The 26,107-nt window shown below is 44.0% G+C and overlaps 1 protein-coding gene across 1 annotated transcript in view; it reads right to left on the bottom strand.

Annotated features, from left to right (window-relative positions):
• Positions 1-2,638: 2,638 nt before the first annotated feature.
• LOC121288969 (phospholipid phosphatase-related protein type 5-like) overlaps positions 2,639-26,107 on the bottom strand; it is a 143,379-nt gene continuing 119,910 nt past the window's right edge. Inside the window, exons 6-7 of the mRNA XM_041207833.1 lie at positions 17,987-18,121; positions 2,639-2,740 (exon numbers count right to left, since the gene is read on the bottom strand). Of these exons, the coding sequence (XP_041063767.1) occupies positions 2,639-2,740; positions 17,987-18,121 (237 nt within the window). The remainder of the gene's footprint in view (positions 2,741-17,986; positions 18,122-26,107) is intronic.

Raw genomic sequence — 26,107 nt, 5'->3', positions numbered from 1 at the left:
GACCAAGCTTCTGGTTGAAGATCATGTGACTTCTGCAAATGCGTGATTCTGAAAAATGGAAAATAGCGAACTTAATTCCATTATTACTGAGTCCAATGATACTTGTTTGGTAGTTAACTACTAAACAGTTAACAGTCGCATCTTGCATTTAACCTGCCTGCCATTTTTAAAAAAAGCATTTATAAAACATAAGTTATATATTTAGATCTGCTATATTAACCCACGCATTGCTCTTCAATGTGCTACTTCAAATGTTGATATAAATTCATTTGCTTGGAGACCTGATTCATAAATGAAAATCTTAATTTAATAAATGTATCTATAAATTTGCAGTCTACATGCAGCAGAAGGTAATACTGTTGTCTTTTTAACCTTTCATTGTTCAAATAAAGGTTTAAGTAACAAACAAAATTCTGCTGAATGTATTAACCAGTTTGTTAAAAATAGTGAATGAGAAATGTCTCCCTGGCTATGAGAAGTATAGGTAATCTCTGTAAAATTTCTATTCAACTTTGGCACCGAAATTAGAGCAGTCTAGAGAATGTTACAGTGCTTCATAATTCCGATATGAAGACTTCAGATGGTCAAAAACAGAAGAGAAAATTAAGTATCAGATTCAAAGGTTCCTAATCCTTGCAAGAATGCACTCTATAGAGGGTGCCCACACAAGTTTCTGAACTTCTTAATATCAAACATTAAATCAGATTATCTTGGGGGATTACTAGCTGAAGAATAATTCAGTCCAATGGATATTGTAAGGTCACCATTTTCATAGAAAATCCTTCTGCCTGTCATTCAAATGCTCAATGTGCTTTGCATGGAGTTTGCATAAGCTGCCTGGTTCAATCTCCAATCATTCCAGCTGCCATATGCCTGCTGAGTGGCAATCTTATGCAATACATTCACCTTCCCAGTTGAGGCTACTTCCATCAAAGTTTAAAATGCCTATGTAAATTAGAGGCGGAACTTGATGACAAGAATTCCAGGAAGTAGATGAAGATTTGAGGTTTATGGTCATGATTATGATAGGCAACAACAAAATTGATTTCAGTTATAGTAGACCAGTTTTGGACTACTAGATTTATATTTCTTTAGATTCTTAATCTGTCCCATGCAATAGACTATTTGTTTCAGGCTGGGTAATCTGCATTAGAATTTGTTTTAGGCTATTGACAGGAAGGAAATGTGATAGCACAATGTTATAATTCTGTCTATTTTTGCCAGATTCTATGAATTTTAGAGATTGGAGGAGGATGTTAACATACTCCCTCCCCATCCCATGAAATGGCAAAATAAACAGATTTTGAAATTCAGGACCAAAATATGGCAGCTCTGTGTATTTGCTCCTTTTGATGACTTTACTGCTAAAGACTAAGATCACTAGTTCCATGCACAATTTACTGATGAAACTGGACCGTATTCCAGCTGAGTCAATTTTCTATCTAGTTGACAACTTGAGGCAGATATTGGAGTAGGCAACATGGGTTTGTACACTTGGACCTTCTGTCCATTTGCTTGAGGTACTAGATCACTAGTATAATTTGTGCCAATCAGAACCTACTGAATTTTTCGGTGGAAAATTGCAATATTACTCTTGAATACCAACAGGTGCAATACTGAGTTCTGGTGGCTTTGTGGCCTAGATGGATGCATAATTGAGCACGCTAACAAGGAGAGCATCTGTTATGGAAAGTATTTGTGATGATACACATCTGCTATTATGTATTTCTAATTGTGTCACCATTGGGAGGTTTCAACAGATGAAGTACTTCATACTGCCCATTTATTTCCTTAATTGTCCTTGAGAAGATGGTGGCGAGCCAGATTCTTGAACTGCTGTAGTCCATGTAGTGTAGGTAACCCACAGTGCTGTTAGGAACAGAGTTCCAAGATTTTGATCCAGTGACAGTGAAGGAACAGTGATTATAGCTCCAAGTTAGAACAGTGTGTGGCTTGGAGGGGAACTTGAAATGGTGGCTGGCTCCCATCTGGCAACACCTCAATTTTCAAATTCTCATCCTTGTATTCAAAATCCTCCATGGCCTCACGCCTCCACATCTCTGTAACCTTCTTAGCCCAACATCAGGTGAATTTGCTGTCAAAATAACCGTGAGTCTAATAGTGCTCTCTGTTTATGTGTAAATGGTACAGCAGTTGAAACAAATGCATGTTAAAATGTCAATATCCAAAGGTTGCTGTCTGAGTTGCATCACTCTGACATTAGCTTTCAGAAAAGAGCACTTTGCTGTCTGCCTTATTATTGACCTGCATTGCATGGCATGAAGTTGTGTGTTTTATGCTAGATACCAATTAAACTTGCCACAGCAAGTTAACTTTCATAATTTCATGTGCAAGTGCCCTTTTCTCAATGTGATTATTGTTAATTACTACCCTCTCTGGTTGTGAAAATGAACTATTAGATGTGTGGAGTCTCATTTCTTCAGGTATTAATTGTTGTTGGAGATCTTAAAAAATATCATGTTTAAAATTTGTTTTTTTATCTTTCCTTTCTGCCTTTTTCTTCTCTTTTAATGCAATCTTTATTTTCATCTCTTTCTGTGTCTGATTTGAAATTGAATTTCATTTGCTTTAACTTGCATTTCTTTCTCAGTTTTTGCGCTGTTAATTTTGCAATGTTTCAATTTGATTGGCTAAAGAGATAGCCTATTCTCTTGGGTCCCATATGCCCAGTGTCCCTCACAGTACCATTTTCACCTTGCACTTTCAGCAACTTGTCAGACTAAAAAAGCAAAATAAACTAAACATGCAAGAGTAAGTTTAACCACCAGCAGGTGTCTTTAGATGCATTGCTTCAGCAAAATGGGAGCCTAAGAGTGTTTCAAATAAGAACACTGCTTATACTTTGTGCATTTCAAATAGTAAATAGGAAAGCTTATTGCATGTAGCAATTTTGTACCTTGAGCAGGAAGAGGGACACTTTTGATGATCATATTTTAAATTAAGTGGCCACTAATCATCAATATTTCATGTTAATTAACATAATGTTTTCTCCATTGTAGTGTAACTGAAGCAGGCATTATGTAAGCTGGTCATTGACTTAAAATATGTTTGCAAATCTCCTTATAAAAATATCAAGATTAATTACTAAAATTAAAAGACTACATTAGAACCAAAAGTTATATTTGCTTCTGTTAGCAATGAGCTTCAATTATTCTAGATAGCTGGATTTGTGGAGGCCTGGATAATTTCATCATTCCCATTACCAATTCGCAATTAGTGCAATAAAAGGTTAGGGATGGCTGATTTACTTATAGCAGTAATAAAATTAATAAGCTGACTGCCCATAAAACATTAATAAGGTTCAGATAAATAAAACAGACCATGAGCACTCTTTTTAGATAAATATCATATTTTATTAGTGTCACAATGGTTAACCTATTCATTGTTCTTTTGTATCAAGTATGACTTCTACCAACTCTTGTTTGTATGGTTGCCTTTTTGAAACACACACAACCAAAATCTTTTAAGTTACTTAGCTAGCAAAATCAGCACTGTTCTTTTTGGCATTATTTAAGTTAAAAAAAAAATCAAACGTATAGAATTCTTTACTATCCTTTGTGTACAATACAAAAATGGAAGTGAACTAATAAAGCAAAACCTAAAGTACTTCACTGTACAACATTCATTGTTCCAAGATAAGGAGGCTGAACAAATGGAAACAAAAATGCCCTTGCTAATCGCACCTCAACTCATGCAGAATTCTTGATGTAAAATAACACTGGAAAGCAAAGATAATAAAGTAGAAATTCTGAAATACCATTACAGCTAGCATCAAGATCAAAATACTTTTCATAAGAGATTGGTGAAGATCATTGTTAAAGAGGAAGTTCCATCTGGCAATAATAATACCTATAATGAATCTATATTTGTTTACAAATAATTAAAGAAATCATTTTTAAAAATCTTTTTATCATCTTTCCCCCATCAAGGATAATCAAATGTGCAACTTAATCTGGAACTCTGAGAGCTGTTCTGGTTTAGCAATCTTCAATATTTGAACGTTTTGCTTAAATTCATGCTACTTGTTTACATTGCAATCCAAGCTATGAATCCTTCCCTATAGTAACCAATAGCATGCATTAGACATTAGACTTGGATCAATATTATTGTCAATCCCAGAATTGGTGTGCTCATGTTATCCAGGCTAGATATTATTCTTAATCATGTTCATCTCAAGTATCAAGATCATATTAAGGTTAATTATAAATTGGGAGCGTGTCTTTGACGAGAAAGGTGTGATATATTTCTGTAGATAATCCAGTTGGAAATTACAATAATTCATCAGCTGTAAAGGTATCAACTGCCGACTGCTATCACATGTATGCTGCATCATGGAAATCCATCAGATAGTAATCAGTTTTTGACTGATTTAATGACTCTGGAGGAAACAGTTCCTAACATATCTTCAATAATGGCCTCAAGATCAACTTCACTGTGAGAGATCTGATCTTTTTACTAAAATGATCAGTATTTCCTCGGAGCACTAAAGAAAATCTATTCCAAAGTATTGCTGAAAAAGAGACATGTCTAAGCTTTTCATCTTGCACTCATCAGGACACTTGCAAGAATAACAACATAAGGGGGAAAACAACAATTTATACTGTATGTGAAGAGCATGCTGATTGGTTGGTAAGTGACGTTGTAATGGAGAATGCACCACTGATGGTGATTGACAGTTAACTGCTAGGCATTGTTTGAAATTGTTTTGAAATTTAAACCAGCCACCAGAAGCATGGTGCTTTTCAGTGGTTGAGGTGCGTTATCATTAATGTGACCAATTAAGAGCCACCAATCATAATGTGCACAAATTATTTAATTCTTATTTAGTTCAAAGCAATTAATGGTCCATTCATAAAGATAAAACAGTAATATGATACATTTGAAATAGAATTTACTGTAGGCAGAGAATTAACAGCTTCAGTTATGTAGAATGATTGGGGAATTTGGGACCGTCTTGGAGAGGAGAAGGTTGAGAGGAGATTTGATAAAGGTGTTCAAAATCATGAGGGGTTTGGACAGATTAGAGAGGGAGAAATTGTGCCCATTGGTGGGAGAATCGAGAACCAGAAGATACAGATTTAAGGTAATTTTTTCTTATTCTTTCATGCGATGTGGATATGGTTGGCAAGGCCATCATCTTTTGCACATTCTTAATTGAATGAGTAACTTGCCAGGCCATTTCTGAGGGCAGTTAAGAGTCAACCACATTGCTGTGGATCTGGGTCATATGTGGGCTGGACCGGGTAACAATTGATGACGGTTTCAAGGTCACCATAATTGAGACTAGCTTTCAATTCTGGATTTTTTTATTAATTGAATGTAAATTCCACCAGTTACATGAACCCATGTCCTCAGGGCATTAGCCTGGGCCTCTGGCTTTCTAGTCCAGTGGCATTACCACTACGCCACCATCTCCCCTGTTAATTATTAAAAGAAGCAATGGCAAATGAGGAAAACCTTTCACACAGTGAGTAGTTAGGATCTAGATTGAAATGGCAGAGAGTATGCTGGAGGCAGGTTTGATGTTTTCAAAAGGGAATTGGATCATTGAAAAGGAAAATATTGCAGGGCCATGGGGAAAAGGCAGGGGTCTAACACTAGGTGAGTTGCTCTTTCAGAGGGCCAGCACAGAAATGACAGGCTGAATGGCCTCCTTCTGTGCTATACCTGTTCTACGATTCTATGACTTGTCCTTGTACTTTAATAGATAAGATCTGGTACTGAAGGTTGCTGGAAGTATGAGATGGGGATCCGAGTCATAAGGGCAAGCAATTTTATGGCGGGGGTAGGGGGATGTTTAACTACAAACTACAAGGTAGGTTTTTATGGGGATGGTTCAGCCTTAAAAATTAGAATCCTGGCACTAACCTGCCCGCTAATAGAGGTAGGATGGTGGGTAGGCAACAAACCCACTCAAAAGAACTGGGTTGGCACTTTAACTATTCTAATGAGACTGCAAGCCTCTTTGTCATTCAGCTTTTTGAATTTAACTGTTGAGCCTTGGGAAAGCAGGGAACTACACCCAGACAAGGACTGTCAGATCCAGGAGGTAAATGCCTTTACACCTTCCTGTTGGATCGAACATACAGTCTCTTGGACCCCCATTCTAATGACCATGTGTCCTCTGATCTTCCCATAACCCCAGGCCTCTGACCTCCCAATGATCTTCGATTCCCTCTCCTGACCTCTGGACTCCCCCCAACTTCCCCTCACCGAGGCCATCTATAGCTCCTATTTTATCCAAGGCTCCCCTGAGAACAACATTGCCCCTCCAGGATCTGCAATTCCACCCACTCCAGGTTTGAAACCTCCCTGCTGAGATTGCTCGCTCTGTCCTCCCAGGAATGACTCACACTACTGTGATCAGATCCCCCAGATCATGCCCCCCCCCCCGCAACTGATCCAGACTCCCCCGCTGGGACCTCTAGGCACAAACTTTCCTGGTCTTCCAGTCTCCAGCGACTTGCTTGCTATCTGACTCGAAGCCAAGCCTGTCAATAGAGCTGGCTTTTAGTTAGAGAACCAGTCAGTGATGTCACAGTTAAAACTCCCAGCATGCAAGGGAATCCCAACTTCCAGGTTCCTGCACCCACCTGCCCTCCAACACCATCCCAACCATCGCCTCACCCAATATGCAACAATTACGACCTGACCAATGATTCTCCACACTTGTTAACTTTCAGTACCAGAAGGGTTGTTTGGCAGTAATTAACACTATGACACCATTTTAAAAAAAGGTATTTAGACTGAAATGGGCAAGCCCCAACTTTTTGTGGTGAGTTTAGTTCATATCAAGCACAAGAACTTCATGCCATTCACTGCAATTGAATGGTGGGTTAGATAGTGAGATGGTGTTTTTGCTAGGCTGGAGCAGTGCATCTTGGAGACAAACTTCTGGATTTATACGTTTAAGTGAGCACCTACCCTCACTTGAAGCCGCTGTGCAATTTGAGCATAAATAATAGTGAGTGCTGTTAACCTTGTAGTTCTGACAGGAGGTTCTGGATCAATACTTGTAGAGGGAAGTTGCTTCCTTATTTGAGTTTATCTGCCTGCCTGGCACCACTATTAATGAAGGGAAAATGTTCATCTTCATTTCTTGGGGTGGTAATGTGGCTTACCCATTATTTACCTGCACCAATTTTAATTTAATTGATCTACTCCCAACTGATGAAGGTGAAATGCATCCCATATAGAACCACTAATTCAATATCAATATAGTTATAACTAGTTATATTAATAACTAGTTTTAACTTCCATTTAATTCTAATATCACTACAACAGAGCTAGGAATACAGTCTATATTATTTGTTACCATCCCTGTGGGGGAACCATAGACTACAATAACCAAATTTACTAAATTACCCACAAGAAATTACCAACAAGATTCCACTTTTGTTGTTTTTACTTAAACATGAATCAGTACAAATGCAAATTAAACATGAATTAACAGGCAAATGAGATTTCAAATAAAAAGGTTAATTCCACTTTAAATAGTCAATACAACAAAGATAAGTCTTATGCAACCACAAGCACCCACATCACTCCCGGCACGAACGTGGCACTATGTAGCTACACAGTTCCATAATTCTGTATTTGGCAGGGTCGGTCAGGAGTCCTATCCAACAACTGCTTTCACCTTCAAGGTTCATGGGTGTGATTATAATCAACAAGGTACACTTCTACAAAACCTCTCTGCCCCAGGTCATGACCGTCCTGATCATGTAGCTTTCCAGAGTTCCTTTTCAACTGACCAACCAATTACATCCCAGTTCATGGTTTGGGGACTTCTGGAAAACATCAGGCTCTTTAGTGTTTTTGAGCTATTTGTACAGCCTTTCATGGTTTTGACCTTTTTTAACCAGTTTGTATGTTGCCTCCAAGCGCTCCTGTTTCCTTTTCTGTCAAACAGAAAAACGGACCTCTTCCTGAGAGTGATTTGCTTCTTAACCCTTGCAAGAGTTTGGCATGTCCTCTTTCTGTCTTTGTCTGCTTTCTCTTTGTGGCTGCATCTGGGCCTTCACCCTCCACCTCCTCTGTTAGTAGCTCTGCTTTGTGTCTGGCCACATGGTATCTGTATCTTGACTTCCTTCCTGTGGTACTGCTTGCAGATCAAGGGTCGCCAGGTCACATGGACCAATATTTATTATCCAAGAAGGGTACAATTGATCCCTTTACAATTGATGCAAACTTGTAGAAGCCCTTTTCAAACACTTTTTAAAAATTACCGATTCTACAGACAATTTAAAGTAATTACAAATTTTCCTTAGTGTATTGCTTCTGGGTCAGAGGTCATCACATAGTCAAGAAATAGAACACTGAATGTAAATAAATTGAATGCAAATTGTAGAATTTTATAGCACAGAAGATGGCCAATTGGCCCATGGTGTCTGAATACTAATTAACCATTTAACGATTTACAAATTTCTATATCTACATTGTCGTTACACATACCAATAAAGGGGCTGTCGATATAGGCTGGGATTTTCTGGCCCCGTTGTGGGTGGGACCCACCGCAGGCGAGGCGACGCCCCAGCCAGAAGCCCATTGACTTACAGCGGAACCAGAAGATCCCAATGGCGGGCGGGTGTGGAAAATCCCACCCATAGTCACTTATGCCCTGAAATTATGCCATTGGATATTGGTTTACATATGCATACGTAACGTGTTCATCTGGAATTCATCCTTTGCCTATTGTAGAAAACGTTAACTCATTTAATTTAAACAGGCTAACTCCTCTGCTAAATAGCACAGGCAAACATTTTGGACAAACATGTTGTGGTCATACATTAGTATCCCACTGCATAATTTCAAGGCCTTAAATTATTCTGTACATATCCATGCTGTGATTAAACATTTAATACCTATTCTTGCAAAATTTAGGAATATCCAACAGGTCAAAGAAGAATCCATCATTAATCAAAGATAAAAAAAAATGTGAAAACTTAAGAGGAAACTTATTGCTGTTGGCAGATAGTAGAAGGCGACCATTTAATGTGTTTGTATGGCATCCCTGTGTACTATTTTAGTGGAGGCAGTAACTCATCCAATACAAAAAGGGAACAAAAGCCCAGGAGCCTGTGTGAACATAGCATTGGAGCTTTCATAAATCCAATATCCTGCAGCATTTTTATGTCAACAGTCTTTTTGTCTCGAGAAAAGGCAAGTCATGTGTACATGGTTTTCCAAAGCACTTATCGTCTTTTTAGTGTCTTTAATTTTTCAGTAATTTCTGTCAGGGTGTTTATCTCTTGAACTCTGATGGCTCTTGTGTCATATGTCTTCTCATCATCTCACTCATGCTTGTTACAAGGTTCATTGATAGTTCTGCAGTTGTAAAAATAAATGATCACCAAATCCCATAATCCTAAAAAAGGGTACTCTACCTTCCGTGTTTCGAATCATTCAAAGTTAAAGGTCTGCTGCCTTTTCCTCACTTTATCTCTCTGTGTGGTCCAGCAGTTGGATTTTTCTGCATGAGCGGTAGATTCAAAATGATGGTTTCTCTTACTAGCTATCAGCACCAGAGGCAGTTAGCACAACCATTTTATTAACAGGGGGAGACAGCTCTCCAAATGGTGAAGCTGAAGAGATGCTCAATGGGAGTGTCAATTGCTACCACTAGCACCTGTGAAGCAATATCCAAAGTAAACCCAGGGACACGTTTGCATTCAGGCATCAGCTGTCCTCTCAAAAGGACACTCCAGAAGGTGTAGCTACTTCAGTCTGTCAGGACTCCAGAGACGGAGAGTGAGACCACTGAGTGTTGTTAGTTATCGCATGAATTGCTTCTTCCAGTCCACCTGTTTATTGTGTTAATCCTTCAGCTGTTATGATTATCAATTTGAATCCATTTTATGCACAGATTGCTTGAATTTTCACTTTTTAAAATCACAGTTTATCTACTCTCAGTGAAAATTATATATCTTTTAAATCTGTTGTCACATAAAAGAAAAATATTCAACACCCAATCTCAACCCTTCTTAACGACTGTATCAGGATTCAGGGAATGAGATCCAGCCTTAACAATACTGCGATTCCGCCTCCCCCCTCCCCCCAACTGACTGAAAGAACCCCTTGGTGCCTTTAAAAGTGGATGCTAAGATAAGTCAGTGGCAAACAATGGAAAGTAGTTCCATCTGCAAGGATAGTACCCTTGTAGGAGAAACTATTAGAAGGAATATATCTGGCTTCCTTTCAGAGCTGGAGCAGTGCTTGGAAGCTGTCGTCACATTAGAAATGGTTGCCTTCTAAATTCAAAGAGAAATGGTGACACTAATGACAGTTAGCTTGCAATTTCTAGAGCATTTCCTGCCCTCATTGCAGTCAAAATATTGGCATAGTGTAGGCCCAAGCCTCCACTCCTATGCTTCTTCTGTTATGTCATCAGCCCTGGAACATCTGCGAGCACCTTAGGCAAGTTTTCCATCTTAGAGTAATGAAAGTAGTGAACGCATTTCCCAATTTGGACCAGCTGGAATTATTTACCGAATGAACAGGAACCTTTCTGAACTTATCCTTCCCAGGCCTGAGGATGGCATAAGAAATTTACTTTTTTCCAGATTATACACAGGAAAGCCTAAACAAATTATAGACCATAAGACATAGGAGCAGAAAGTAGGCCATTTGGCCCATCGAGTCTGCTCCACCATTCAATCATGGTTGATAAGTTTCTCAAACCCATTCTCCCGCCTTCTCCCCGTAACTTTGATCCCCTTACCAATCAAGAACCTATCTATCTTGGTCTTAAATACACTCAGTGATCTGGCCTCCAGAGCCTTCTGTGGCAATGAATTCCATAGATTCACCACTCTCTGGCTAAAGAAGTTTCTCCTCATCTCTGTTCTAAAAGGTCTTCCCTTTACTCTGAGGCTGTGCCCTCGGGTCCTAGTCTCTCCTACTAATGGAAACATCTTCCCCACGTCCACTCTATCCAGGCCTTTCAGTATTCTGTAGGTTTCAATCAGATCCCCCCTCATCCTTCTAAACTCCATCAAGTATAGACCCAGAGTCCTCAAACGTTTCTCATATGTTAAGCCTTTCATTCCTGGGATTGTTCTCGTGAACCTCCTCTGGACCCTCTACAGCGCCAGCACATCCTTCCTGAGATACGGGGCCCAAAATTGCTTACAATACTCTAAATGTGGTCTAACCAGGGCCTTATAAAGCCTCAGCAGCACATCCCTGCTTTTATATTCTAGTCCTCTCAAAATAAATGCCAACGTTGCATTTGCCTTCCTACCGACTCAACCTGCACGTTAACCTTAAGAGAATCCTGGACTAGGACTCCCAAGTCCCTTTGCACTCCAGATTTCTGAATTCTCTCCCCATTTAGAAAATAGTCTATGCCTCTATTCTTCCTACCAAAGTGCATGACCTCACACTTCCCCACGTTGTATTCCATCTGCCACTTCTTTGCCCATTCTCCTAACCTGTCCAAATCCTTCTGCAGCCTCACCGCCTCCTCAATACTCCTGTCCCTCCACCTATCTTTGTATCATCAGCAAACTTAGCCAGGATGCCCTCAGTTCCTTCATCTAGATCATTAATGTATAAAGTGAAAAGTTGAAATATCTGTATTTAGCTCTACGCTTGTGGATAAACCGAAGCAGCCAGATGACATAATTTGCAAAATAGGAATTAGAGCTTCTGAGGAAGATATACGGGCTATGATAAAGAAACATGTTAAAGTGTCTCCCTATCAATAGGCCATAATCTTTTGTGATACACTATCACACTTGATTGTATAGACAAGAATGTGGAAATCACAGATGGAGCTTTTGTGGTCATTGTTGCTTTGTGTATATTCTGCTTGCACAACAATGCAACAGCAGAAGTTCTTATGATACATTTGCCTTGTGACTGTGTCACAGATCATAGCTCTGAGTTTGACTGCAGCACTGTAAGACAGACTGACCAGAAGAAGAGGACAATGCAGTCCACTTGATCGGCACTTTGCCCAGTAGTCTAAACATCCACCATTGGCATACCATGTGTACTATCTACAGGATGCACTGCAGCAACTCGCCGAGGCTTCTTTGACAGCATTTCCCAAACTGTGACCTTCACCATCTCGAAGGACAAGGGCAGCCGGTGCATGGTAACATCATCACCTTCAAGTTACACACCATCCCAACTTCATCATTCCTTCATCGTTGTTGGATCACAATCCTGGAACTCCATATTTAACAGCGTCGTGGAAATACCTTCACCATATGGACTGCAGCGATTCAAGAAGGGCCACCACCACTTTCTCATAATCAACTAGGGATGTGTAATAAATGCTGGTCTTGCGATGTCAATATCTTAAGTGAATATAAAAAAAGAGATCTGTTCTGAATCATTCCTACCTGAATCCTGCATCTAATAATATGTTTGGCTCCCTTACCATAGTTGCTGACTATATATGCAGAGGAATAGTTACTATATATTACATAGGATGTACCTTGTTTACTTTCGAAATTACCTCAGGTCTACCTTATTTATTTTACACAACACAAAAATGTTATATGACCAGAACATCTGCTCTGAAGTCATTTTGTTTATTATTGTATATGATTTCAAAGGGGCCATGTCTTATAAATAATAAGTCCTAACCTACTGTATGGATGCCCAGGCTTGCTGTCAGGCCTATTCAAAAATCAAGCAAGTGTAAGCACTAACATATGCTGCAGTCTACAGGCTAGTAATTTTTGTCAGTGGAGAGGTGATGGATATAGAATACCTAAATTGAAACCCTCCACAAAGACCTGCGATAAAAATTAATACAAAGAATTTCAAGAAAATATACTGTTTATTTGTAAATTTAGTACTTACCCTGTCTTTATATTAATCTTTTCTTTAGTATATCACAAATTTTATTTCAAATAGTAAGTCTAACCAAAATGATCACTTAAAAAAAAGGAGTTTCAAAAGTAGTGAGTGACTCCCAAGCTCCCTATATTCCACATCCAATACTAATGCGGGATGACTATCGCTAGAAAGAATACAACAGGTCAAGGAAAAGGCTGACTACCATCGTTGTAAGGCAACTAGGGTTGACCAATAAATAGCATGGTTCAGATCCCAATCCAAAATAAAAAATATGAATTTATATGTTTGTGCTGGGAATCTGGCAGGGGTATCCTCTTGAATTAATTTATTTATTGTGTAAGCATGATTCTAACCCACTTCAGACATCACAGTGTATCCCTAGAATAAACTTCAACTTAAATTAACTTCTGTTTTGTGGTTATTTCAGTAGACCTTCATAACAGGGCTCTCAATGTTTACTTAGGACTGGCCAATACAAGCCAGCAGTACAGAAGATGACAACAGCATTGGTAGAATAACAGGAATGGACTGCAAAGGAATATAATTTATCACCCTATTGGGAGGTTAGTCCCTATTATATCTAAAAGGCCTATTCCATATTGCTTTAGTTTGTGCATGAAATGGGATGTTCGCAAGCAGCACACACCAGGGGAGGTCAGCTTGAGGACGACATGAAATAGGTTCTCAAGTCCAGTCTTAACAGCCTGAATTTTACCCTCGGCAGCAGGCCCACGACCAGTTGGGAAATGGGCCCCTGTCCACGATCAGCCCCCAGCCCGATTTTACACTGGCTGGCCAATTAAGGCCCACCCAGCGTGAACCGTGTCTTCTCAATGGTCGGGAAGGGGCGGGCGGGGGAGCATGTCAGCCGCTGGGTCCAATGATAACCTGGCAGCCTGTTTAAAAGTGGCACAGGCAGCTCTTTAAAGGCTGCCAGGGAAGAACATTTCTTCTGCGGTGTGAACACTTGCCCTCGGAGATGGAAGGAGGAGGCCACCGCACCTAACAAAGAGAGCTTGGGAGGAGGTGTCAGAGCAGGTCAGCACCACAACGTTGTGCGGTGCACAAGGGTGCAGTGCCGCAAAAGATTTAATGACCTGCTGTGCTCGGGAAGGGTGAGTACCATATTGGCAGGAATCAGTGTGGTGAAGTGTTAAGGTCTGGCCGTCCCCCAGTGGAGCTCTGGGGTGTTAGAGTCTGAGTGCCAACTGTCAATGATGCCAAAGCTGGTCAAGGGGGCAAGCCCTGGCTGCTTGGACTAAGTGCCTTATGGCTTGAGGACCACGACTTGGATGTGCCCTGCAAGGTGTTCCTCAGGTGGAATTGACCAGGCTGCATCGGTGCTGCAGGTAGAGAGTGGACTAATCAAGCTCCTCTGTCCTTTCAGGAGAAGATGACCCATAACAACATTGAAAGGTCAGGGACAGGCACAGGCCTCCCAAACTTCCTAATCCTATCCAGATTTGAACAAGACGCCTTGGAGCTGGAGAGGCACCAGGCACTTTGGTCAACCAGCTGCGGAGAGACTGGGATGTCAGATGGAGGTAAGTGTGCAGTGCACAAAGGTGAGAATTTCGGATGGTGCAAACATTCTTGTGTAGTCTCATCATTGAGCGAAGCCTCAAAACTGGATTCCCCATTGATCATTTAAAGGCAATGGCACCATGATGCAGATCTCCATTATCTCACCAGGATGCCTGGCATGCACAGCGACAGTGTGATGGCTTAAACTAATGATATGCTGTTCTCCCTTAGATTCACCAACACGCACTCAATCGCAGGACCCCGTGGAGCCACCCCTGAGGCCATAGGAATGCCAGGCTTCACATGTACCTCTGTCACACCCGCTCTCTGATCCAGGCACCGGAGCAGATTCCAGCACCTTGGTGGGCATTAGATCCTCGGCTAGAATATCGGAGAAAAACGGTGAGGATCAGGCAAAGGTCGGAGGACTCCTGGAGACCAGTACGATGCTTAATTGAAGGCAGATGCTGAGCCTCTGGAGTCATCCATTAGGCAGCAGATGCTGGATGTCTAGTGGGACGTGTGGGAGGATCTGGTGGAGAATGAGGGGTATGTGTGCCGTGGTCTCTGTTGTGGAGGAGTCCATGCAGAGCATGAGCACTACGTTGACCCTCAAGCCAAGTGTACTGCCTCCGCCATTGAGAGAGTGACAACTCTCATAGAGAGGCAGCTCCAGGGGTTCCTGGGGTTGCGCTCGGACCTGCAAGCCCACACACAGGCAATGACCTCAGGTGGTCAATGCCAGTGTGGGAGATGGATGAGGCACCCAGTATCCCAGCTAGGTGCCAGTCCATCAATGGCGAGCAGGGAGGTCCAGAGCGACCTCAGCATGAGCTGCTTGTCATCTCTGTGAGCTCCTCTCAGGGCGCTCTGGAAGATGGCAGCAGCTCCTCCGCGCCTGTGCCAGTGACCGTGGCATCTGATGAGGCTGCCATGACTGGGGAGGTGCCAGCTGTGGTAGCCATTCCCTCCCAGGCAGGGCCAGCACAGGCTCCACTGACCAGAGGATGACTGCCTAGGTCATCAAGGCCAACAGGACATCAGAGTCAGCAGGCTGCCTCCCATGCCGTTGCCAGCAAGTGGGGGTGGGGTGCACCAAGACATAGCACTCAGAAATGTAGTTTGAGGCACCAAGAGCACAAGAGGTACTTTTGATGGGTGATCTTCTGTTGTGTAATGTTTTGCTTATGTTTTCTGGCCTGGAAATAAAGACCAGAGAAGGTGATGTTAATTTATTTGGATTGTCAAAATGAGATAAATTTTTTTTTGACCTAATGGCTTGAGTATGCTTCACCTTTTTTTTTGGTGCAGGGTACACCAGTACGTAATGCTGGACGTGAGTGGCCCTAAACTTTATTGCACAGGCACTGAGTGAACTTAGGGTTCAAATGAAAGGGTCATTTCAGGCATCCGGCATGGAGGCAGCTGCCCTGGCATGAGATGGAAGTAGGTCTTTGGCAGCCTAGCTGAAGGAACATTGGATCAAAGCATCCCTGGTGTCCCTAACTATCCCCCTGCTCTGGGGGGTATTGTAGTGCCACCTTGAATGGCCCAGGCATTGGAAGCGCATCTTCAGAAGATCTATGGTCCTCTCTATCACTGCCCTGGTGAAGGCATGACTCCTATTATAACGCTGCTCTGCCTCTGTTCTTGGGTGGTGGAGAGGTGTCATGAGCCACCTCTTCAATGGATAGCCCTTGTCACCCAGTATCCTTCCATCAAGTCGGGCTGGAGCACTGAACAGCCTCGGCACCTGGGAGTATCTGAGGATATAAGCATCATGGGAGCTGCCAGGGTACCATGCACAGACTTGCAGAATCTGCTTCCTGCGGTCACACACTATCTGGACATTCATCGAGTGGAATCCCTTCCTGCTGGTGAAGGCACTCGGCTGACCCACTGCGGCCTTGATGGCCACACGTGCGCAGTCGATTGCACCCTGGACGCGGGGGAGCCCAGCAATCATGGCAAAGCCTTTGGCTCACTCAGCCTGGCTGGCCTCCTCTGTACCGAAATGAATAAATGTCATTACCACCTGAACAGAGCCTCTGTCACCAGCTTGACACAATTGTGGGCAGCTCATTGGGATACGCCCCAAAGATCCCCCACTGACCCTGGAAAGAGCTGGAGGCATAGAAGTTGAGGGCCACTGTGCCCTTCAGAGCCACTGGCATGGGGTTTCCAATCATGCAGTTGGAGCTGATCTCAGGCCCAATCATCTGACAAATGGAGGTCATGGTCTCCCTGTTGAGGCAAAGCCTCCTTCGGTATTGCACCTCAGGCATATTGAGGTAGCTGCAACGCTGCCTATAAACCTTGGCAACAGGATAGTGGCATCTTCTGTGGCCCCTTCTGCCTTGGACTACCTGCTGGCCCTGTGCCCCTTGTGCCTGCGCCCCTCCTCCCACAGCTCCCTCCCCTGGAAGCTGTATTGGGACACCTGGCCTCCTCTCCCTTCTGCCCCTCTATTCCTCCTCAGAAGAGGTGCCACCAGTGGAGAGCACAATCCCCATTACCAGGGTAACAGAAGGTTGTCTGATACCTGGAAGGGTCCACACTGTCAAAATCCTCCAGGGGCTTTAGAAACACCAATAAGTCCTGAAATGAAGCCTAGAAACGTTAAGACTGAAGCTCGGAACAGGGATGAAGCTGTCAAGTACAATTAAGCAACCAGCAGCGAACTATCTCCTAAACTTCTCACTACTCACATTGGCAATTCTGTTGAACCTTTTTATCCCACCCTTGGATGGGGTTTTGTCCATTTTGCCTGTGCGATATGCATGGAATCACATGGGCAACGTTAAATCGGGTTCAATTGCATTTTTAATGGCCTTAAGTGGCCTTTTGATTGATGGTGGGTGCTGCCCGATTGGTTCAGGCACGTGCTGGCCCACGAGGTGTAAAATTCTGCCCAATATTTCAGATGTGTTGCGGGTGCCTGTTGTGCCTCCAGAGGCATCTCATCCATGTCAAGGGATTCAATTTTGGGCCAGTTCCCTTGTTGGCAGCAGCCTTCAGATATGTGCTGGGGTTCAAAGGGCAGCCATGGGCTGACAAAAGTTCTCAGGCATACTGTGGGGCCTGGAAGACATATTTTCTAAGCAACCCATCCAATAATTTCCCACAATTAAGCCTCAACTTGCTTCTGAGATCCCTTAGCGACCCCCCACCCATTCAAGTCTTTATGAAGTTCCATTTTGCTTAATTATTAACTGTGGTTCCTGTTGGTACAGTGCTGGTGGAAAGTGAACCAGGGCCCATAACCTCAGTCCAATGTGCCTGCTGATTTTTATGAATGGAGTAGAACTTCATCCTCTGCCAGGATGCTTACTCAAAGCTGAGATGCCTTTCCATCTCAAGAAAACTGTTGACAGGAGCGACTACTGAGTATTTCTTAAGGAATTGAGGCGGTGCACACACCCAGATTCTTCAATAATAACATGACTCCTCAAGTCTAATTCGTCAGTCTGATACTCAAATGGTAAAGACTTCCAAGACTTTAGGAAAAGAAGAATGCTTACTTTAAGGAACAATACAGTTAAATAGAAAAATTGCCATCCTAGAGAAGGTAACACATTTTAAATGCATGTTTTAATTTATTTTGAAAAAGAATATTCTAGTAACATACCTGTACAGCACTTAATTTTCCTAATGGACTTTCCACGTGTGGTAGAGTGATCAAAGGGATGTCAGTCACGTTGTCAGGCTGTAGCTTTTCATTGACTGTATGTCTTCCCTTAAAGTTATGTACCACACATGCAACCTTTTCACATGTAAAAAAAAATGTAACAGTATAAATTGTAGCACCTAGGTTAAGAGGTCAAGTCTACTAAAATTGTTCTTACAAATACATAAGTAGGTTGAAATTAAAGAAGACCAGTGCTAATTTTTCTTTAAGTGCCAACTATGAAAAATATATGTCTATATATTGGAGCAGCATGGGATTGAAACTGTCAGCAGTTCCATCATCATTCCTTTGAAGCTGTCAGCAACTTCTGGAGTCCGCACATGTGCAGTTAAGCATGGAAATACAAAAGCTGTTGTCGATAATTCTATGCTTCTCCATGGGGTGCACTGTTGAAGTCTTGTCTGACTGCAATCAATTAAAAATCACTGAACTGATGAGAACTTCCTCCTTTAAGAAGTAATAATATTGAGAAATTCCCAGGAATTTCCCAGGATATTCCCAGGAAACCCAGGAAAAGTTTATGCCTTGTTAATGAGTTATAACTGGGCTTTTAATTATGTACTGAGTCACAACTATTGCTAAACAACCTCTCTGGCCTTGGAAAACTAATTTTATATTTATGCAAAATAAATTTTCCATTCTTTTACAAATCCCAATTTTTTAAAATAATTTTTTCACAAGTTTGTTGTGATATTTCAGCTTCTAATATGTGTGTCACAATCATTTATCTCTCTGTAGAAAAATATAATAAACAAAGGTTAATCAGTGCATATTAATTACTAGTTTACTGTCTGTGAGAATACTTCAATGTGTTTAGCTGCTTACTCTGCTTGATGACATCAATGTTGCTGGATGATTGAAAATCCCCTTGACTTGGACCAGATTCAAATTAACATTGGGAAAAGCCATAGAGATTGCTAGATCCTTGTTGGCAGCTTTCTTCAAAGTCAGTGGTACTGTCATCTTAGCGCTGATTGCAACATCTGGGCCATTACATTTTTTTATTGCTGAGATCAATTTCAATCCTTTGACACATGTGCATTTATCATGGTGACTTTCTGCTCTTTTGTTCCAGGATCTAGCTGTTTAATGGTAGGAACGCAGGCATGAAGATGAGAGGCTAACAACAAATAAATAAAACACAATAGGATGAGAAGCGCATATAATAGAGATTGATGGTTATGTATCGGAAGAAAGGGCTTATGTGGTTGGGTAATTGTAAGCATAGAAATGGGAGAGGAATAGTTAGAAGCAATGTAGAGATATAAGGGTAAAAGTTGGTCCTCCTTGTACCAGTTTTCCAGGCAAAATACGAGGGGCAAAACAGATTCATTTAAAGCTATGCCCTGCAGCCAAAGGTTACCTGAAATACATCTGATACCATTTTGGCCATGTTTAGTTTTTAGGCATCCTGAGCCATTGCGTTAGACAGGTCCTAGGTCCCTTGTGTGTGCTAATGGGGATACCAGCTATTTGAGGACTTCTCAGCCACTGTGGCCAGCGCTAAGTGTGGTAGGCTTCAGGGCTGCTCTACATGGTTTTGGTGAGATTCCTGCAGGCTGGGAGCCATCTGCCACTGAAATTTACCATTTAAAAAAAAACTTACTTCTTACAGGGCAGGATTTTCTGGATGGCGAGGGGGCGGAGTGGGAGCAGGCACGGACTCGATCGCTGCTCGCGATCGGGTCTGTGCTGCCATTTTACGTGGGCAGGCCAATTAAGGCCCGCCCAGCGTACTTCACAAATCCCATGCATAGCGGGAGTGGGCGGGTGGTGGCGGGCGCACTCAGCCTGCCGGGTCCAATGGCGACTCAGTGGCCTGGATAAAGGAAGGCCTGGCAGCCTTGGAAAGGCTGTTCGCAATGGCTGGGCGAAGGCCTTTGCAGAGGGGCAATGGAGATGGTGCAAGTCCGGAGGGTAGGCCATCGGGGCAGGCCAGGCCGGAGGGTAGGCTATCGGGGCAGGCCAGGCCGGAGGGTAGGCCATCAGGACAGGCCAGGCCGGAGGGTAGGGTGGGGGGCCAGGGTGCCCCTCATTTTTCCGATGACTGCCTTGCTGCCCTCCAGAGGAGGTGGCAGGCTGGTGGGAGATGCTCATTCCCTAGGGCAGGAGGAGGAGGCCGCCCCCCCCCACCCCCCCCAACATGATGAAATATGCCTGCGAGGAGGTGGTAGAGGTGGCGGAGGTGGTGAACTCCCACGACGTGGTGTGGCGCACCTGGATCCATAAGCACTTCAATGACTTGTTGGGCTCTGTAAGAGTAAGGACAATGTTGGCATTGGTCACCTAATCCAGCAGGTCAGCTTTCGGTCCTGCTGCTATCCCCCCCAAAGCCAGAGTGTAGTGACTGCATTGAATCATTGATGGCATGTGTCTTTCGCTGGGTGGGCCAGCAGATATTGCCCATGCCTAGGTCAACCTGAAAGGGTGGTGAAGAGATGGGTTCTGCGCCCGCAACATGTTGTACACTGACAACCACATGACTGTTCTGGGGGCAACCTGGAGGAGCTGCACCTAGGCGCAGTGCTGGAACTGCAGGATGTGTCAAAGTCAGGGTAATGACATGCTGGGAGGGGAGCTTCAAGGTGCTGTGACAATGAACCATCTGCTGCCCTCTGTGCTCCACATGCTTGCACCTCCTTGCTATGGAAGGATATGCTGTGTGTTGGCTAATGTGATGTAGACAACATGTGGCCAAGGGGGTGGTTGGAGCTGGGGGGGGGCGGGGGTGGGGAAGGGCCTAGTACCTTTATGTGAGTGTTTGGCAGCAGCTGCAGGGTGAGGAGACACTGGAGCCTGATGTGTCCCACTCTGGTTGGGGTGGGCCGAGTGCGATGAGAGTCCATATACAATTTGCACTAATCAATGCTCTTCTCTCCTTTTCAGGAGAAGAATGCTCATACTGCAGCACAGCGTGCAAGGACTGGCAGCGGCCAGGTGCAGTTAGCCATTCTCAGCCAGTTTGAGCAGGAGGCCCTGAATTTGGAGAGGCGCCATGCGCCCAGGTCCATTGGTTTCGGTGAGGCTGGGGTGCCACTGCCAGGTAGGTATGCCCAGCAGTGAGCCCAACAGCCGTAGCTATATTGAATGTTAAGTGATTTAATTTTGCAACATGGCTTGACCATTACTTTGGAAGGATGAGTGCATAATGATCCAGGGGACAGGGATGCACATTGACATTGTCTTCACGCTAACTGATCCAATGTCCTTGTTCTTCCTTTTAGCATCAGCGGAGCAGGGCTGGGAGGAGGAGCAGCAGAGGCTCCCTTTCACACCTGAGGGCCCTGAAGTCTCACCAGCGTCATACCATCTCTGCCAGGCAGGTACCAGCGCAGATACTAGCACCTCGATGGGAGTTAGAACATCGGCTACTGTTCCAGGGTATAGTGGTGAGGGCATTTCACCATCGCTAGAGGAGTTGGCAGAGACAGAGAGTGCCCATGGCGCCAGCAGTGGGAGGACTGCAGGGGACCAGGCACATGCTCAGTCGGTGCCTGATGATGTGCCTCTGGAGTTGTCCGCGATGCAGCAGCTGCAGGAAATGAGGCCGGGTGTGCGGGAGCAGCTGAAGGAGATACATGTGGCTATGCTTGACTTGGTGTCCGTGGATGAGGTGTTTACACGGACGATCGCCGAAGCAATGAGCCTCATGTCCGAGCACCATGCGTCCTCCATGGAGAGAGTGGCGACTCTCGTGGAGAGGCTGCTCCAGGAGAGCAATCTGGGCTTCCTGGGGATGTGCTCTGATCAGCAAACCCTCACATTGGCATTGACCTCAGCTGGTCAGTGCCAGTGTAGGAGATGGTGTGGGCACCAGGTTTCCCCACTCAGTGCCCATCCATCCATGGTGAGGTCTGAAACAACCTCACGTCGCGCAGCAGCTGCCTATCATCTCTGTGGGCACCTCTCAGGGCACTCCGGATGAAGGTGGCAGCTCCTCCGCCCCTCTCCCAGTGAAAGTAGTATCCGGTGAGGCTGCGACGACTGGGGAGATGCCAGCTGTGGAACTGGAAAATCCCTCCCAGGCGGGGCCAGCACAGGCTCCATGGGCCAGAGGACGACCGCCAAGGTCATTGGGGTCAACAGGACAGCAAAGTCAGCAGGCAGCCTTTGATGCCACTCCCAGCGATGGGGCACCATCAAGACATAGCACCCAGATACGTAAATATAAGTACCTTAGGCACACCACGGGTTTATCACTGGTGCTTTTGTGTTGGCCCGAGATCAGGTCTTTCTGATTTGCTTTGAGTTGGAATACCCTTGTCATTTTGTTTCATTAAGTTTCTTTGCCTGTGATATTAAATTCAGACATGTGACCATGGCTGAGGTTGCCTCTTTTCTTCTGCATGTGTACTGTTTCCAATAATGTTAGGAGTGTTTCGTGGGACATTCAGCTTTATTAACAAGGCCCTTAGTTACTGTTCCTAACCTGGCAGATTTGGCACTTAGGTATCAAGCATGGAATCCACAGCCCAGGTTTGCCCTGGAGGTCCATCTGTGGTGTGCTAGCTGAATGTTCATTGGATTAGAGCCTTCCGTATGTCCCTGCCTCCCTGCAGTATGCCCGGGTCAGCGTCTACCCCCTCAGCATTTCCCTGTGTGTGCTCATCCTCGGACTCACTGCTGGATCATCATGTGCAGCCGCAGCCACTGCGTCGATGTCTTCATCGTCCACTGTGTCCCCCCTTTTCAGCACAAGATTGTGGAGAGTGCAGTATGCAACCACTATCAGCAACACATGATCTGTGGGGTACTGGAGTGCGCCCACTGAGTGGTCGAGGCAGCAGAAGTGCATCTTGAGAAGACCGATGTTTCTCTCCACCACAGCCCTTGTGGAGGCGTGGCTCCTATTGTACCGCTGCTTAGCTTCTGTTCTTGGATGGTGGAGAGGCGTCATGAGCCACCTTCTGAGGGGATAACCCTTATCACCCACCAGCCAACCATCCAGCCGGGCTGGAGCACTGAAGAGCGCTGGCACCTGGGAGTGTCTGAGGATGTAGGTGTCGTGGGAGCTGCCTGGGTACCTTCCACAAACTTGTAGAATCAGCATCCTGTGATCACACACTATCTGCACGTTCATGGAGTGGAAGCCCTTCCTGTTGACGAAGGCACCGGGCTCACCTGCTGGCGCCTTGATGCCCACATGTGTACAGTCTATTGTACCCTGGACGTAGGGGAAGCCAGCAATGGCTGCAAAGCCTCTGGCTCACTGTGTCTGACTTGCCTGGTCCCAACAGAAGTGGATGAAGGTCAATGCGTGCCTGAACAGAGTGTCTGTGACCCACTTAACACAAGTGTGGGCAGCTGATTGGGAGACACCGCAAAGATCACCCACCGACCCCTGGAAGGAGCCAGAGGCAAAGAAGTGGAGGGCAGCTGTGACCTTTCGAGCCCTGGCATGGGGTGTCCACCCACACAGTTAGCGGAGATTTCAGGCCCAATCGTCTGACAGATATAGTTGACTGTCTCCCTTGAGGGATGGATCTTCCTTCGGCACTGCACCTGAGACATACTGAGGTCACTGCTTTACCACCTGCATACCCTGGCAGCAGGATAGTGGCATCTTCTGCAGTCCCTTCCGCCTTGGTGTACCTCTTGGCCCTGCACCCCTTGTGCCTGCATCTGCCCTCCCAAAGCTGGCTCCCCTGGAGGCTGAATGTGCACTTTTGGCCTCCTCCCCCTTCTAGCCCTCCCTTCCTCCTCAGAGGACGTAGCTCCAGTGGACAGTTCAGCTCCCATTCCCAGACTATGGGAAGGCTTCCTGAAGTCTGCAGGCCCCAGAAAGGATTCCTTGCAGCAGAGTGCTGACCTGAAGGTTAAGAGTCCAGATAAAGCAGCTGGTATGTGTTTTGAAGTATTGCAGATCACGCAGGCAAGTTTCAATAACTTTGAAAAATCAATACTTGAGAGAGCACACTTGCAACCCCAGTGAGCCTCCCTATCCCACCCGTGGATGAGGTTAATACAAATGGGTCCTGCCTGCCTGCCTGTTGCACCTGTGCACCGACCCGAAGATCGCACAGGCGCTGAAAAATTGGCGTCGATTGGTGAGTCAAGGGCCTTAAGTGGCCCGTTAAGTAATGGCGGGCACACAGTGGAGATCATCGCGTGCCTGCCCAATAAAATATCGCGATGGCACACAGTGACATTGGAATGCTTGCCTGACATTACCGCGCGTCATTTTACGCGCAGACGTGCGAGGCCCACCCCCACACGGCAACGGGAAAATTCTGTCCATGGAATCGAGAGAAATAGGAGTGTTCCTCCCAGTGCCACAGCATTCCCGAGGGCCGTTTGAGCCCATGACTGCTCTTCTCCCCATTCTTCTACATTATAAGAGTAAAGAAGCCTGGATAAGAAAAGTCCATTTGCCCCATCAAGGAAATACATTTATAAATTCTATACTCATATTGGAAACATAAATAGAGATTACACTTCACATTTTTCGATTCACACAAATCCTGCATTTATAACAGTAATAGTTGTTGGATTAATGGTATATTGTTGAAATATTTAAGTACCAAATTTCCACAGGATTTCGAAAAGAAAATTTAATGAGCTTTGAATATTGAAAAAAATAATATTCTGATTATTATTTGACTTTTGATCAATTTCAATTTCATTTAAAGGGATCAGTATTGTTTTAATTTCAATTAAGGGGACAGGACCATGATAAATTTCCATTAATATCACATTTACTGAATAAAATGCAAAATTGAAAGCATGTCAGATTAAAATTTCCATTGCTGAAATGCCTAAAAGTACATGCCTAGAGGGGCTATATATTGAATTGATTTAACTCATTCATTTATCCTTTCTAAAGGCTATTGGCCAAATTTATGGTTATATTATGGTTACTGGACTAGCCATATAAATACTGTGGCTACAAGAGCAGGTCAGAGGCTAGGATTCTTGTGACGAGTAACTCAGTTCCTGATTCCCTAAAGCCTGTCCTCCATCTACAAGGCACAAGTCAGGAGTGTGATGGAATACTCCCCACTTGCCTGGGTGAGTGCAGCTCCCACAACACTCAAGAACCTTGACACCACCCAGGACAAAGCAGCCCGCTTGATTGACACTACATCCACAAACATTCACTCCCTCCACCACCAACACACAGTAGCAGCAGTGTGAATCATCTACAAGATGCAGTGCAGGAATTCACCAAGGCTTCTTAGACACCACCTTTCAAACCCACAACCATGATAAAAAAAAGTTCCTGTTCGAGCACAATTTATATGTTTAAAGATACTTATTTGTATTTTTAAATTTTAATTCAAGGGATGTGGGCTTCGCTGACTAGGCCAGCATTTATTGCCCATCCCTAATTGCCCTTGAGAAGATGGTGGTGAGCTGCCTTCTTGAACTGCTGCAGCCCATGTGGTGTAGGTACATCACAGTGCTGGTAAGGAGGGAGTTTGTGGATTTTGACCCAGCGACAGTGAAGAAATAGTGATATATTTCCAAGTCAGGATAGTGAGTGGCTTGCAGGGGAGCTTCCAGTTGGTGGTTGTTCCCATGTGTCTGCTGCTTTCTAGGTGGTGATGGTTGTGGGTTTGCAAGGTGCTGCCTATGGTTAGTATGGGTATTTCATCACAAAGCTGCCTTGAGCCATGGTGGATGGCTTTAGAGGGGTCAGTTGTTGGCCATTATTACAGAAGAGCCAACTTCGGCACTGGTCTTTTTCCATGTTGTTGTGGAAAGTTTTGAAAAAGAGAATGCTTGACTTGAAGACCTATAATCGTATTAGAACTAGATATGTTACCATGACGTAGAATAGAAAAACAAACTATAAAATAAGAATATGCCAGATTTCAGATCTTACAGCTACAAGATTCAAAGCAGGATAATAAATTGGGTAGATTTATTAAAGGAAAAACTACAAACAAAACAAAAAAATGAATGATTTTAAAGATCTGTCTAGGTGGGTGTGTGTTGAGTGTATACTGTATTGAAGGTTAATATTGAGCTTCAAAGTGAACAGTGTTGACCATGGCTCACTTAGTAATGTTCTTATTTCTAAGTCAGAAGGCTTTAGGTTCAAGTCCCATGTCACAACTT

Source organism: Carcharodon carcharias, chromosome 16, assembly GCF_017639515.1.
Source record: "Carcharodon carcharias isolate sCarCar2 chromosome 16, sCarCar2.pri, whole genome shotgun sequence".
Lineage (NCBI taxonomy): Eukaryota > Metazoa > Chordata > Chondrichthyes > Lamniformes > Lamnidae > Carcharodon > Carcharodon carcharias.
Note: the sequence above shows the minus strand (reverse complement) of the source record. Positions and strands in the feature narration are given on the sequence as shown.